We start from the raw sequence: 17,111 nt of genomic DNA, 5'->3' as shown, positions 1-17,111 counted from the left end.
TGGAAGGACAGTTTCAAATCCTTCATTGAATCTGAGGATGCACGAATGTGGATCTGTATTGAAGATGGGAACATAAACCCAGTACATGATTATGAGGGCAGACCACGTAGAACAGACTACGTGAACATGAAAGAGGCTGATAAGAAAGTGTATGAAGCTGAAAAGAGAGCTTTAGCTGCAATAAAGACATCCTTACCTGATAGCATCAAGCATATCTTTAACAAGTACACTAATTCAAAGGATATGTGGGATGCATTACAAAAGAGATATCAGGGAAATGAGAGTGCCACTCAGGCATTCATGGCAGAGATAGTGCCAGTAGATGTGGCTGAAACTACTGTGAGTGATGTTGAATCTGAAGTGAATAATGCTGAGGCAAAAGTGGATGTTGAAGTAGAGAAGGAGAGTGAAGCTGAAAAGGTTGTTGCTGATGAAACTCAACAAGTTCATGAGAAAGAGGTACAATCTAATTCTGTGTGTTTAAGATGTCGTGAATTACAGGGTGAAGTTGACAGGTTGTCAGCACACAACCAAAGTCTGGTGAGCGAGATGTCTAGCATAAAAGAGTCAAACTTTTTTGCTAAAAGAAATGAATCTCTATACTTGAAGAAGATAAAAGGTTATGAAAGTGAAATCGAAGCTTTAACATGCAAATTAAACGAAAAACTTCAAGTAATAGACTTAGCTCATGAAATGATGGCTGAGAAAACAAAAGAGATTTCTGATAAATGCAAAGAGTTGTCAGATGCACAACTCAAAATTGTTGAACTTGAACAGAAGTTAAGTCAATTCAGAGATTCGTCTTTTGTTATGAAACACATGATGGGTAGGTTAAAGAAAACTAATGACAAGACCACTGCGGGCTTCCAGGGCTTTAATGAAGTCCCACCTCCTCTTAGTCATGACTATTCTTTCCTGCCTGATGAAGATGAGCTAGCAGCCTATATGTCAACTGCACCAAGTAGTTTCGCATCGACATCAAGTCAAGGTAAAGGGTCTGAAAGCGATGATGCTAAGAAGAACAATAACATGCAACATTTGAAAAAGCAAAATTCACCTCCAAAGGGCAAAAATCAAACTTTTGTTAAAAAGATTAATTTTGTTCAAGGTAGTGATATGAAAAATGAAACTGCTGTTATTGAAAAAGAATCAAATGTAGAGTTTGCAAAAAATAAGAACATAGAAAAATCTGAACTTAAGCAAACTGAACAAAATTCTTCCAATGCATCATCACCATCTGATAAGGGATCTACCTCAGAGACTCCAGCAAAGAAGTCTTTGAAAAGGAGATCGTGCTTCAGGTGTCACATAAAGGGACATGTAGCTAGCTGCTGTCCTAACAAAAATGGTGAAGCACAAATGAGTGACAAACAGAGAGGGAAATTACCAGAGAAGAGTGGTGATAGTGAGGAGAAAGGTTCAAATTCTCCAAAGAAATCTGCTCCTAAGCAACCACAAAATGTTGTTGTTGGTGTAGATAGGGCTGAAAAAGGAACTCCACAAGTTCCTCGTTTTCAAAGAAATCAACCTAGATTTCAGCCTAGATCTCCACCAGGCAGATATCAGAGACCTAGAAGCAGTTCACCTAGAATGAACAATTTTAATGGAAATACAAGTAATTTCAGAAGTCAAGGTCAATATCAAAATCGATACCAAAATAATGGTGGTCGAACTTTTTATAACAATGGCTTTAGAAATTACAACAATAATGCTTCTTGGAATCAAAATTCAAGGTTTCAAAATCAAAATTTCCAAAGGTCAAATTGTCCAAATGTATATAGGAACCCTCAGGACCAAAGACCTAGTGGAAATCAAAAGCAAATTCCAACAGGTCTGACATCCAAGACTCCAGTTAGGAGTAATGGATATTGGATGGATGTTCCAGTGGTTAGTGAATTTGGACGACCCAAGACCATTAAGGCTTGGGTCCCCCAATCTAACTAATTTCTTAAGTTAGTGTGTACAGGAGCTGCTAAGGAGGATTATCAACTTATGTTGATAGTGGCTGCTTCAGGCACATGACGGGGGATGCGAGATTGTTGATATATATGTATATTAAATGATTTAAATTGAAGTTCAAAGTGCTGAGTCGACACAGAAGATAACCTGGCAGATCTTTATACTAAAGCATTTGACAGGGCTCGCTTTGAGCATTTAGTCGAACTCAACGGGATGAGGAATCCTGAATAACTGGTTTTTCATAAGAATTTTGTAAATAGTTTACTGCTTTTTCTAAAAAATCAAAAATACAAAAAAAATTAAAAAATAAAAAACATAAAAAAAATAGAAAATCAAAAATGAGATTTCACTGTGTGAAAAAGAAGAAATGATAGTACATCAGCAAGTTAAACTGTCACACTGAAATTGAACCATAAATTGCTTAAGTGTGATAGCAGCTTCATCGTATGATGTACCAGTAGGCAAAAGCATGAAATAATCAACTTACCAATGTGATATAAACTTAAATGAACTGAATATGAGTGGGGAACACATCAGTTGTGTATGGTTTAAAGATCTTAATTCTTACGTTGATAGATTGCCAAAATCTGAAGTTTTGGGTCTTTATACTGTTATTTCATCTGGGATGTCTTGGCTGTCTTTCTGTTTAGAACTAAAATTGTACATGACCCCAGGAAAGAGAGTCACTTGGAATTAACTCATTTCTATTTGAATGTCTGTATGTTGTCCCGATACACACAATTTTGATCTGATTCTGAAATCTTCTCTGAAAAAAATCGTGTACCTCCTCTGCTGCATCCAGATATATGCTGACCTGGAGGTGCTAGGCAACGACAGCTTCTGCTGCATCCAGATACATGCTGACCTAGCTGTACGTTGTTGCGCTATAGATCTAATACACCCGAAAGAGGCCCTCAAGTGCCCAAAAGAAACCCAAGAAACCTATATCAAACTGAGAAAATCTCATTTGATCTGTATATTATACCATATCTGCTAAAGATCTATTCTGTTCTCTTCTCAACCTATTCCCAGTTAAGATTTCAGAAATCTGGATTGGACTTGTGAAATATGTGGTAGGGAAGATACTTGCATGATATAGTGTGTTGTTTATATTTCCAGGATTTGATTAGTCTTTATTTGGGTGTTCATAGTTAAGCAATTAAAACATGATAAAACAGTTTATATGCAGAACTAGACACAGTCAGGATATCTTAAAGGATGACATCAGTATACTCACCTACTACGATGAATCTTTGTGCATACCTTGATCGCGGGGTTATATCCTGAAGTGGGACACACTAGTATATCAGTAATTAAAATTACCTTAACGTATCATATGGTAATGGTACTTGAAATGTTCATGCATTTTGTTTAAGTGGACAAAAATACTGGTAATCGTCTTGAACTGCTTTTCACTAAAAATTAAACAAAAAGAATAATCTAATTGTGTGAAACAGTTTGATTGTGCTGATATGATCTTCTTACTAGTGATTCTCACAAAAATAGAGTGTTTATTGTTTTTGTTATTTACTTGCTTTCAAAAAATACAAAAATCCAAAAATAGTGTTTTTTTCTGTTTAACATTCTTAACGTACGGAAAACTGTTATTCTTGGAGGAATTGTTACTGATAGGGGGAGATGGTGTTAGAAGGTGAGTTCAAAATTTTTAAATCAGGCAGGTTCTTTTGTGTTGGACAAAAAGTTTTGCGTGTTGGTGATAAGTTGAAAAAGCTTAATCTGTGATACAGTTTAACTGTCTCTTGAAAAATTCTTATGGTTTCTCGAGATGTTTGTTTTATAGTATACAGATTGAAGCGGTTTGTTGCTGAGAAGTTGCTGTGAAGATGAGAGTTTGACTGGATGCATGGTAGAACCTCCTTTCTATATTGCAGACAAGAGTGAAGAGTTTGAAGATTGATTTGCAAATGCTAAACTGGAGTTTACTCAAGTGCTAACGTTTTGAAGATTTGGTGATTGGATGCATCAGCTTAGGGGGAGTCTGTTGCTAACAGAAGCTATTGAAGCTGAAGCTATCCAAAGACCAAAGACAGTGCAAGATTACTTGAAGATTGCAAGAAGACCGAAGACAAAGTTTTTATGAAGCTATTGTCAAGGGGGAGTTTGTTGGTGCATATTTTGTGACAACAGCTTAGATTTGGTCTTTGGATATCTTGTAATTAGTTTAACGATAAACGGTTAGGGGGTTTAGCTTTGTATTAGTGAGATAATTGAGTTTGGGCTAAACTAAACCCAGTTTGGGTCATAGGGGACGAATTGGGCTTGCCCAAGTAATAAACCCTAGTCCAACTTGTAAACCTTGTGTTATATAAACAAGGTTAGGCTTTAGGGTTTAGGTTAATCAGTTAATCAGCAAAAACAGTTGCAAGAGAGAATTCATGAGAGCATATACAGCTTGGACGAATTTGAGAGCGAATCAGGGTTTTGACTGATTGTAATACTTTGGTTTGATAATCAATAGAAACCCGGATTGAAAGTGTCTTGCTGTTTCTGTTTCCTACACGTTTTCTGCTTATTCTGATCAAGAGGATTCCGCACTCTTGATTGGATTGACAATTCTGTGAAGATCCATACACATCAAGGGGACCTACATCCTATAACAACAGCTACCATACGAGCATTAAGGCTGCACCTTTTGAAGCCCTATATGGTAGAAAGTGTAGAACGCCCGTTTGTTGGGCGGAAGTTGGAGATGTCCAGATGATAGGACCTGATATAATATTTGAAACAAGGGACAAGATTGTCCAAATTCACGATCGATTGAAAGCTGCCCGAGACAGGCAGAAAAGCTACACAGATTTGAAGCGTAAGCCTTTCAATTTCGAAGTATGCGACAAGGTATTGCTTAAGGTATCACCCTGGAAGGGGGTGATGCGATTCGGTAAGAAAGGCAAGTTAAGCCCGAGATATATTGGACCCTTCGAGGTAATCGAACGTGTCGGATCGGTTGCCTACAAATTAAACTTACCGGAAGAGCTCGGTGGTATCCACAATGTGTTCCACATCTGTAACCTGAAGAAGTGTTTCACTGACGAATCACTGGTTATACCGCACACAGATGTACACATCGATGAAAGCTTAAAATTTGTTGAAAAACCTGTGTCGATTGAGGATCGACAGGTTAAGAAACTTCGCAGGAAATATATACCGATTGTGAAAGTAAAATGGGATGCCCGTAGAGGTCCCGAGTACACGTGGGAGGTAGAGTCCACGATGAAAGAAAAGTACCCTCATTTATTTCAATAAATCTCGAGGTCGAGATTTCTTTTAAGGGGGTGAGGATGTAACACCTCGAAATTTTGCGTTCTATAATGTATTGACACGTGTCATAAGTTTACACGTGGTAATAAATGCTAAATAAGGACTAAAGTTGACAAACATAGAAAGTATGTGAATCCGAGGGTTCAAAATGTCAACGAGGGATAAATATACTGTACAGTAACCCTAAATGATGCTCGTACCTTCAAACGAATGAATCATGGATCGTACGGGACGAAATGCGGAAGAAAGTGAGAGATTACAAACTACAGGGGTTAAATGTGTCAACATGTTTAAGTTATACCTCTGAGTGACCCTTTAACAAACCCGAGACTTTGTAACAGTAAATTACGCTCACTAGAATATACGACATAGATTTCACGAAGTTCCGTTTTAAAACGAGAAAGTTATGATCAAATTCGTATGCGAGGGGTTAAAAGCGTCAACTTTGAAAGTTAGGACTTTTCGGGTAGTAATAAATTAACCGAGGACTTAACGGCGAGGGTAAAAGTCACGAGGCCCTTATACGTAAATTAACGAGGCCCAAAACGCAAAGCTACCCCTTCGAATCGCCAAAGGCCAACAGTAATAATTGAAAAGATTTGAAAAATCTTACTTTTTGGTCTCAGGCGGGCCGCGTGAAAGTATCAAAGGACCTTACGCGGGCCGCATTGACAGTAGAATATATGGGCTTGTCAGAAGGATTCTGGCGGGCCGCGTAAAGGTTGAGTGATCCTTTACGCGGGCCGCGTCAATGCCCCAGATGCAGAAAAGTCGGACAGAAGCACTGTTGAGTGTTTTAACCGACTTATTGAGCAATAATGAGAGCATGGGCGCCCCCTAAACGTCCCCTAGCACTCAGGGACAGTTGTTGATCATCCAAGAACACTTGTAGGCCTTGTTGTGATGATCTTATGCATCCTAAACTACTATAAAAGGCCATGATGTGCATCAATGTTCTTCACACTTCAATCTGTTTTCTTGATCACTTCTGGAGCTCAAGTGCCTTCAATACTCATCCTCGGTCGTGCATAGGACTCTTGTAAGTGTGCTCCACCCTTTCTTGGTTAAGTTTTGCTTAGATATAGCTTAAAAGTCAATCCGTCGTAATTAACGATTGACTTAACGATTAATCACTAATGGTCCAGTGATTAGCCGAATCAAAGGTAGTTATATGTTGGTAATCATGTGGGCTTTAAACCCTTAAAAGGGCACCCTCTGATTCCCACTCTAACTAGTCCAAATGTCGGGTCAAAGTTGCTTAGAAAAAGTCAACAGAATACTAACTTTCGATTTTATGCATAATCAGTAATGTAGATGGCATGTAACCTGTTTTAACACTCATACAACATGATAATAAGTATTATAAGAGGTCTAAGCTTGTTTGATCCGACCTTTTACTGTTTTGACCCGGTTCGGAACTGAAAGTCGCAAAACTTTGACTTTTGCTTTGACTTCAGTTCTGACCTGTTATGATATGATTTAGATATGCCTTAGGACTTGTTGGTGCAGTTGTCTGTCGACTACATCTTCGTTCGAGTCTTAGGGTAAGGCTGATTGTATTGTGAACAGTAAACGAGAAATCTTGTATTAGACTTAGGATCGCTTATATGGCCCAATTAGATGATAGGATCGCTCGAATGGCATAGATGCTGGACCGCTCGAGTGACATGATGTTGGATCGCTCGAGTGGTAAGTGTTTGGATCGCTCATATGGACTTGTCCATATAAGCGACCCATAATGCCTATAAATAGGTCATATGAGCGGTTCCAGTTAGAGAGTGATCCGGATATATGTGTGTAACAGCGAAGCTCTGCCCGTTTGTCTCCAAAAGCTTGTAATTTGACAGTTAATCAATACAGGAGACGTTAAGTAGTGAAATCAAGCTTTACGAAGACTAGTTCAATGAATTCCGCCTCTGAATTAGTCTAAGCACTCTTCTGAACGACTCGTCAGGTCGACAAACGTTCCTACAAGTGGTATCAGAGCTCAGGAGGAAGAGTTCTTGCCGTTTATCTCGATTTTCGCTTGATATTCTCACTTCTACACCTTCTTTTATTAATTCGGGAAGTTTTAACGGTCGGAATTTGCTCAAATTTTCACAGACTGTGCGCAATAGTACTTAGACAAATCCTTGAAAGTTTGGTGTCAAAATTCGAAGAAATTGTACGTCAAAATGATGTCCGAAAGCTGATCGCTTTTATGAACATGTCTTGAACCGCTCGAAATTTCATTTGTGAACCGCTTATTCGGTCTAATTACCTTAGACCGCTCCAAAGTTACTTTGTGAATCGCTCGAACAGCATCTTTGGAACCGCTCGAACGGACGGTTCTTGAATCGCTCATCCGGATAAGTTGTGAATCGCTCGATCGAACAGTTTTGGACCGCTCATTCGAACGATTGATTAGAACCGCTCATACGGTCGATTTTGGATCGCTTATCTGAACATTATTTGGACCGCTTCAAGGACAGTTGTTAGTTCGCTTTTGTGGTTATTTGTCTGGACTGCTCATCTGATCAATAGTTGATTCGCTTATTAGTCAACTAGCACGTGTTGGATTTGCGAAAAAATGACAATGAGTTTTGATGTGCAAGAAAACAATGATCTTGAGAGAATGAATAGTTGGTATCAAGGATATCTTAGTAGTTCTTATCAGAAAATATCAAAAGAAATTTGGTATGAACGTTTCAAAGGTTTTTTGAGTAAGAAAGATGAAAATTTGGATGATTTGGAGAAACGTTTTGATCGTTTGATGAACTATTTGAAGGAAAATCAAATAGTGATATCAGAAGCTGAGATGGTATCAAAGTTCGCTAATGGTTTATCAGTTGAATGGGATGATTTTTTGAAAAATTTGAAAGAAAATTCTAATTTTTCAAAATTAACTCTGAATGAATTCATCGGCGAACTTAAAAATCACGATTATGAAAACTATCAAAAGAAGAGAGAAATATTGGATAAGATAAAAATAAATTTGGAAGATTTGAGTTTAAAAGTGATCAAAGAAATAAATAAAAAAATCAATGTTTGTTTGAAAACAAAAAGAAATTCAGTGTATGATATGAAAAGAGGATGTTATATTGATGATAATAGAAATCCTCTTGATCTTGTTACAATCTTTGGTGCAGGTATATATAAGATAGAGAAAGAACAAGTGCCGAAGGTTGAAGAATCTGTGAAGAATGAAACTTCATGTTCTGAAACAGTATGCTTCGAATGTGACAACTTCAAGACTAATAATGACAAACTCTTGAAGGATGCGGAAAGTTTGACATCAAAAGTCAAGAAGTTGGAAGACGAGAAGCAAGCTGATATTAAACAGATTCTTATGTTACAAGAAAATTGTGAGAATTTGAAAATTGAAAATGACAAACTGTTGGGTAAAATGAACAGTTTGACATCAGAAAACAAGAAGTTGTAAGAAAATGTAAAGGTTTTTGAAAGCAAACAGAAATCATCAGAAAATGAAGATTTCTGGATAAAATTGGAGAACAAAAATCTGAAAGCTAATGAAGTGAAACTTCAAGAACAGATAAATGTTTTGGAAAATGAAAAATCTGTTCTTGAAAACTTGAAAAATGAAAATGAAAATTCAATCAAGTCTCATCTTGAAAGAATCTCTCAGTTTGAAAAAGAAGCTGAGAATTCAAGAAGCAAGATTGATGAACTTGAGAAAAAATTGATCGGTTTTGTGACTTCATCTGACAAGTTAAATATTCCTTGTCCAAAACCAATCAACTCTGTTCCAATGAGTGACAAGGTCGCAAACTTTGACAAAGTCAAAGTTAAAGATTGTGATGAAAAATCTGATGATAAAAAGGAAAAATTTCAGAAAACTGTTCTGCAATCAACTGAAAAGTGTGAATGCTCGAGGCAAAAACCTTTGAAGAAGAAAGCAGAACAGAAACAAAAAATTAACAATGAGAAAATTGTTTGAAAAGATATTAAAAGTTCATCAGATTGTTCATCCAATCAAAAGAAAAAATTAAAAAAGGTAAAAAATGAAAATTCTAAAATTGTTGGTAATAAGTGGTGCAGGTTGGACCACAGTGCTAAAGCGCCAAATCCAGCAAACTTGAAGAAGGAATATCACCAAGCCAAACAATGCTTTGATCTGAGCGTTTGGACTCAAAATGGTGATTGGTACGATAACAAAGTGTGTTACCGATGCGGTTATCAAGGACACATTGCTGTTAACTGCCGTGAATTGGAGTTATGAGACCAGACGGTGCTTTAATTGCAACATCAAAGGTCACATTGCCAGAGATTGCCCAAGGAAATCAAATAAAAGATTGAGGGCTAATTCTCAGAAATCGGCAAAGATTCCAGTCAAAGTCAAGCCCCAGGAACAGAAGGTTCTGAAACCTAAAGATCAAGAACAGTCAATTCAGGAAAAGAAAGTTAAACTTTCACAGGGGCAGAAAGACAGACTGAGGAAAAAGAGAAAGAAGGCAAGAGAGTATTTAGAGAGAATTTTGTCCTCGGGTTCACGGGACAAACAGAATAACAGTTCTGATGAATCTACTCCCTCAGTTGCAAAGACAAGCAAAAAGAATTCATCAGATACAAATCTGGGGACAAAAGAGGAGAAGAAGAAGAAGAAGAAGAAGAAGGTAACATTCTGTGGCGATGAATCTGTTTTTTCGGAAACAAAGGAGCCACATGTCGGCGATGAATCTGACTCATTAAAGTCAGACAAGCCACATTCAGGCAATGATTCTGGTTCGTCAACGCCAGAGGAGCCATTGGTTGAGGAAAATTTGTCTAAAACACCCAAGGCTGGTCGGGCTTGGGTGGATCTTTTTAAATGAAAAACCTGACTTGCCGGAGATCCCTAGATGGTATTGCGGATCATGAATCGGCATCTTTCTAAATCTGTTTGAAAAGTTGCAGGACTTGCCGGAACTCCCAGGTTTGTAAGCGAGGAGTAGGAATCGGCACCTTGAGAATTCAACCAAGATGGTAATTGGTTGAAAAACAGGTTTGAAGAGCTTGAATTGCTAAACTTACAAGTGGTTGTATGGTAGTGATTGGTGTAGATCTTTCAAGTGGTTAAATCAGGGTCATTAATTTGAACTTGATTTAATTATCATTCAAAAATTGGTAAACAATGTGATGATTTTACCCCATTTTTACAAAAGATAAAAACAACTAAACTTATTTTCCAGAAAAACCATTCTGATTAAAACAAACTTAAGTGTTTTGAAATCATTATGGGAAAATAGTTTGTTGTGAGGGGGAGTTCTGATTGTTTAAGCCAAACGGATGGAGAATTGAGGTGTTTTGATATCAGTTGTCATGTTTTGTACAGTTTGTTTTCAATTTTCTTTAGATGTATTTGAATTTTAGGGGGAGTAAGAATTTTTAGAAAATCCAAAAACATCAGAAAATTTGAAAAAGACAAAAACATGATAAAATTGAAAAATGAGTTTTTGTTGCGAAAAAGAGGAAATGATAGTAAATCAGTGGACTATCACAGCACGCTAAAGAAATGTAATGCAAAATGTGATAAACGGTCTCACTGATGATGTGACGATAGGTTTTTGTACATTTAGTAGATTTATTCGGGATATAAACCTAAAATTTCAAACTTGTGAAATTCGTGGGGAACACTACTTGGATATATAGGTAACCCCTGAAATCTCGTTTGAAAGGTCTCGTATTCTGATATACTAGGTGTTTATACTCTATGATGTCTGGGGTATTATTCCGGGACTTCTGCTGAACGGTAGTTCTGACCTAGTCCTTGGCTAATACTTTCCGCAAAATGCTTGAAACATAGCATAAAGCCCTCAGTTGATTAGACAATAAAATTGATAATCATCTGTTGTAGCTGAAAAGATCCTCTAAAGGGGACACACTGCTAAGTCGAAGCTGATATCTCTCTGCTGAACGGAAGTTCTGACCTGAGATCCCTCAGTTCTCGCATCTTTCCCCTAATTTATGTACAGACGTCATTGTAGTGTTCATACCTGTAAGACTGAATATTGGGATTCTGGATACGGGAGTATATTCAAGAGGTGGGACACATGAATTGAACTAAGTTCATAAAATACCTAAATAGTATCCTGAATAGATTGAAAATTGTATGAAAATTTAAGAGGACAATTATATCGTCAATCTACGTGAATCGTTTAGAACTTAAAATGATTAGAAGCTTAACGGTGCTTGTGATGTGTCTCAAAAACTGATATGATCCTCTTGCACAAACTCACAAAAATATGTTTGTTTTGCATTTGAATTTCTGTCTTTGCATTTACGTTTCATATTTTGAAAAAATCAAAAAGATTTTCGACGACTGATGTTGAAGAGCTGATTTTCAAAATCTCAAAGGCTAAACTTGATAAACAGACAGGTTGGTTAAGTCATTTGAAATGTCTAAAATGATTCATTAGGTTGAATCAGAAATTGAAATATTTCAAATTTGTGAATCAGTGTTTAATTCTAAAAAGGTATCAAATGATTAGTTGATTCATTAAGTTGAATCACAATTATTTGGTTTGTGATAGAGTGGTTGAGTTTTGCAGGTTTCTGATTCTGATGCTACAGATAGCCAGGAGACATATCAGAACCAGAGAAGAGCTTAAACAGAAAAAGCCAGGAGTTGATTTCAATGGTGATAACGATTTCCAGACAGAGATCCTAGCATGATGATAGGGGGAGTCTGACGAAAGTTAGAACCAGAAAAAGATCCAGGCATATGATTTCAGGAAGAAATTTCTGAAGAAGATTTGATTCCAGGCTGAGTTCCTGAAGAAGACCGAACAAGATTGAAGAGCTGTGAATGATTGAAGACTCTCACTGAAGATTTCGTCAACATTCAAGGGGGAGTCTGTTGGTGCAGTTGTCTGTCGACTACATCTTCGTTCGAGTCTTAGGGTAGGGTTGATTGTACTGTGAACAGTAAACGAGAAATCTTGTATTAGACTTAGGATCGCTTATATGGCCCAATTAGATGATAGGATCGCTCGAATGGCATAGATGCTGGACCGCTCGAGTGACATGATGTTGGATCGCTCGAGTGGTAAGTGTTTGGATCGCTCATATGGACTTGTCCATATAAGCGACCCATAATGCCTATAAATAGGTCATATGAGCGGTTCCAGTTAGAGAGTGATCCGGATATATGTGTGTAACGGCGAAGCTCTGCCCGTTTGTCTCCAAAAGCTTGTAATTTGACAGTTAATCAATACAGGAGACGTTAAGTAGTGAAATCAAGCTTTACGAAGACTAGTTCAATGAATTCCGCCTCTGAATTAGTCTAAGCACTCTTCTGAACGACTCGTCAGGTCGACAAACGTTCCTACAGGACTCTCTTAGGACCAGGTTACATGATGGTATAACCCTCTGTGACCGGTTCGTTGTTTGTCCGAGTCTTTTGCACATTTCCGTTAAATGCTTAAAAGTTGACCATAACGCCCTTTTTACTTTAAAACGAGAATTTTGGACATATGAAAGGACAATAACCTTAGTTACTGATTTCTAAGCATGTCCCTAAAATTTCATGTCAATCCGAGGTCTAGAATAGGAGTTATACGGAAACTTTAGTAATTAAACGGCGCAATTAGCATAAAGCCTAACTAAACCCAAATTTCGACACCAAACCTTTTACGCACTGATGTAAAATAATATTTTGGGATTTTTAAAGATTTTTAATTATTTTTAACCTGCTCATAACCTACGGTTATGGCATTGATTCGGTAAAAACCGAATATACCCTTTTCGGACATAACTTGAGTTCTACATGGTATTTTGACCCGATTCCAGTTGCTACTGATTTTAAATAATAAATAAAGTATTTTGAACTTTATAAACTGTTCGGAAAACTCTGATTTCCTGTAGAACTCGGAAATCTCTTTTATAATCTTTAAAATGACCGAAATACCCCTACGGGGCGTATATTGGGATTAAACTCGTTATGGGCATAATGGAAGGTATCCTACTGATACCACAACCTCTTTAGAGCATATTAGCTTAGGAAACCTGTGTAGGACTCCTACGGTTACCCGTTACGCCTTTTTCGCGTACGGTTGGGTTTATGTAACTAGTTTACATAAACTAGCCGAAACGGGTCAAACCTTATCGTTTTTACTTCAAAATCCAGAGTGTGGTTATATTACCCATATAAAATAAGTCTTCAAACTTGTTGGGTCCAAACCACATTCCATTCCTGGTTTTCGCTTTTCACGCGATTAAACTATAATTATCCTTTGAAACTGACCGGTCTAAGCTAAAGCTAAATTAAAGACCCGTTAGGATTCTAATAGGTTATTTTAAACCTTCGTTCCAGAATAGGAGACCAGTAAAAGATACTTGCATTTGTTTATTGAGGTTATTACTTGCTCAGGTAAATACTTTTAACTTATTTTCCGTTATACGGGCTTGGGTTACGGTATATAAAATACCGCTTGGTCGGGCAATTGACCCTAATTCATTAGTAGTTGGGTATTATCAATGTGACCCGTTTAAAAATTTGTTTTGTTGGCTTTACGCCTTTGGGAGCTTAATGACCATGTCCCGGATATCCTTGGCATCATTTTACGAAATGGCCACGACTTCGACACGCGGGTGTAGGCGTACACCCGACAATGTGTCTATATTTATAAAGCTATAACCGTTGGTTTTCCCGCTACGGCTTTATGCTTTGTGGCGTGTCTATTAACCTTAAACCCGGCACGACCCGGGCGACTGAACGCATAGTGAACATGTAATTCTTTTACAAGATTAAATTTGATTAATTATCCCAAGTTATAAAGAATTTGTGCCTTGTGCATTCAAATCAATTTTGTTAAACCTTTTACAAAAGTGTCGGTTGAATGTATTTACCAGTGTAAACTGACGTATTTTCCTCAAAATAGATTAAATGCAGGTTCTACACAAAATAGGCTGGCCACTCCTTAGCATCGTTAGAGTCTCGCAAGCTTGGGATGCCATTATCTGTTGAACAATATTTCTATTTTATTTTGATCCCCTGTGGATTATATTCGACTGTTTGTGATACTTGGATATTACATTTAATGGTCGGAATATATCTATCTTTATGTTTCCGCTGTGCATTTAAATATTGTGTGGTTTGACTATATTGTTGCCAACTACGTCACGGTAATCCCCCACCAGGCCCACCGGTGAAACGTGTGGAAATCGGGGTGTGACAGGGCGTACACCCGACAATGTGTCTATATTTATAAAGGTATAACCGTTGGTTTTCCCGCTACGGCTTTATGCTTTGTGGCGTGTCTATTAACCTTAAACACGGCACGACCCAGGCGACTGAACGCATAGTGAACATGTAATTCTTTTATAAGATTAAATTTGATTAATTATCCCAAGTTATAAAGAATTTGTGCCTTGTGCATTCAAATCAATTTATATTAAACCTTTTACAAAAGTGTCGGTTGAATGTATTTACCAGTGTAAACTGACGCATTTTCCCCAAAAAAGATTAAATGCAGGTTCTACACGAAATAGGTTGGCCACTCCTTAGCATCGTTAGAGTCTCGCAAGCTTGGGATGCCATTATCTGTTGAACAATATTTCTATTTTATTTTGATCCCCTGTGGATTATATTCGACTGTTTGTGATACTTGGATATTACATTTAATGGTCGGAATATATCTATCTTTATGCTTCTGCTGTGCATTTAAATATTGTGTGGTTTGACTATATTGTTGCCTACTACGTCACGGTAATCCCCCACCGGGCCCACCGGTGAAACGTGTGGAAATCGGGGTGTGACACTTGGGAAATTGTTGCGAAAAAGGTTAAAAATGGAGGTTTGGGGATCACACAGCTTGAAGATAGTAATAATGCTTTATTAACTAAATGGCTTTGGAGGTACCTTAATGATCAACACGCGATGTGGCGGAGAGTGGTGGTATCTATTCATGGTTCTACTCGAAGTTGGGGTATTAAGCCAGTCAATAATGCTATTCCGGGAGTGTGGAAGAATTGTGTTTTTTTCTGGAATAAGTACAAGGTTGAGGGGAGTGGCTTTAATAATGTTATTCGGGGGAAAGTTGGTAATGGAAGGCAAATCCGGTTTTGGTTGGACACATGGATAGGTTCGGCGCCTCTAAAAGATACATATCCGACTATTTTTGCGTTGGAGAAAAACAAGAAGATAGTCATTGCTGATCGATTGAGGACGATGCATAATTCTAGGGTTTTTTGTGGGAGTGGAATCGTGCGCCTAGTATTCCGATGGAGTTGGATGAAAGACAAAGGTTAGAGTTGTTTCTTCAATCCGTTTCCTTAGAGGACAACAATGATGGTTGGGTTTGGTTTAATGGGAGAGAAAATGATTTTTCGGTAGCCTCGGTTAAACGATGGATGAGAGGGTCGAATAATGAAGCGGTTACTTTTGGATTCAAGTGGAGTAAATGGGTGCCGACAAAATGTAATATCTTCATGTGGCGTGCGTATTTGGACCGGCTTCCTACAAAGACGGCTTTGATTAAAAGAAGAATCATGATAGAAAATAATATATGTGATTGGTGTGAGAGTAATGAAGAAACTATTGAACATATTCTCACGGGATGTGCGTTTTCTATGGGAGTATGGACCGCTATTACTACTTGGTGTAAGGTTCCTAGATCGTTCGTCATTCATGTTAAAGATTTGGTTGAGATGCAAGATTATAGTGGCGTTTCGGGTAATAAGAAGGAGGTTTTGCATGGGGTTATTATTATCACATGTTGGCGTTTATGGCGTGCTAGAAATGACAAGGTGTTCTCGAACAAGATGCCTAATGTGACGGATTTGGTAGCGGACATTAAGTCTTTGGGCTTTCTTTGGTATAAGTATCGATTTAAACAAGGGATAGTGGATTGGGATGGGTGGATTTCGTTTGATGTGATGTAATTGTGCTTGGTTGTTCTCTTTGTGGTTTTCGGCCACTATGGAGATAGTTGGTGTTTTTTTTTTTTGTTGGTGAATTAAAGTCATTTCTCAAAAATAAAAATAAAAAGTTGTCTGCCATGCAATGCATTTCCCTTTTTTCTTGAGCCATTGTTCATGAACCATCACCAATAATATATATAAATAAATATATAAGGGGAGAATGTGTACAACAAAGCAAACATTGGTGACAAAACCCAAATGCCAGAAACTTTGTGGTAAAAAACAAAAGGCGACAAAAAATTCTAGCGCAAACCTTGTTTGTAATTTGATATATAACTAATGGATTACACATGCGCATCACGACGAGGACAACTCGATTTTTAAAAAATTGTAAATGGAAACGTAGATGTAATGATAAAATAACATTAATAACAGGAACCCGGTTGATTAAACATCGTATATTAAAAGTCATAAGGGAAAAACAAAATATACTAAAAACTAATTGGATAATAAAAAAACTAAAGCCTTAAAAATTTACAAATCTATGCGATGGGAATTTGGTTGCTATCGGTTTGGTTCGTTATGGTATCTGCACTGGCTATAATAACCAAAAGAGAAACAAAAAAATAAAGTCCTGATATGACAAAAAGGATATCGAGACGTGTTTTACATCGATCGAAAACAATATTGATACTGGTGCCGACGTTCGGTCGGTATCACTCCGGTTTGTTTCGTTACTTGTACAATACTAGCCATCGGTATAACTAAGGCTGCAATGTATGGGATGAAGCCCCTAGGGGCTCCATTGTGCCACCTCATCGACACGTATGCGCCACGTAGGAGAAGGGGCTCTATTGCGTTTTTAGAATAAATCCCACGGTATGGAATGAAGCCCTATCAATAATTACCTAATTATTTTTTTTATATAAAAACATTTAAATAAATTATAATAAAAGGCATAACATTTAAATAAATTATAAATAAAAAACATAACATTTAAATATTATAAATAAAAAACATAACATTTATAACTA

At 37.4% G+C, this 17,111-nt stretch overlaps 1 protein-coding gene across 1 annotated transcript; it reads left to right on the top strand.

Annotated features, from left to right (window-relative positions):
* Positions 1-300: 300 nt before the first annotated feature.
* Positions 301-16,098, top strand: LOC110880719. Its single transcript, XM_035978146.1, has 3 exons — positions 301-459; positions 502-540; positions 15,400-16,098. The coding sequence occupies exons 1-3, from the start codon at positions 301-303 to the stop codon at positions 16,096-16,098; spliced, it is 897 nt and encodes a 298-aa protein (XP_035834039.1).
* The last annotated feature ends 1,013 nt before the right edge of the window (positions 16,099-17,111 follow it).

The sequence above is a fragment of the Helianthus annuus genome, chromosome 10 (genome assembly GCF_002127325.2).
Source record: "Helianthus annuus cultivar XRQ/B chromosome 10, HanXRQr2.0-SUNRISE, whole genome shotgun sequence".
Taxonomy (NCBI): Eukaryota; Viridiplantae; Streptophyta; class Magnoliopsida; order Asterales; family Asteraceae; genus Helianthus; species Helianthus annuus.
The sequence above is the reverse complement of the archived record's forward strand: the minus strand, read 5'-3'. Positions and strand labels throughout refer to the sequence as shown.

Bases quoted from the DNA above. Each gene is read 5' to 3' on its own strand.
- LOC110880719 (XM_035978146.1), top strand. From the start codon at position 301: ATGGCAGAGATAGTGCCAGTAGATGTGGCTGAAACTACTGTGAGTGAT. The intron at 460-501 runs GTACAATCTAAT...CGTGAATTACAG, and splicing joins AACAAGTTCATGAGAAAGAG to GGTGAAGTTGACAGGTTGTC. The intron at 541-15,399 runs GTGAGCGAGATG...GCATAATTCTAG, and splicing joins CAGCACACAACCAAAGTCTG to GGTTTTTTGTGGGAGTGGAA.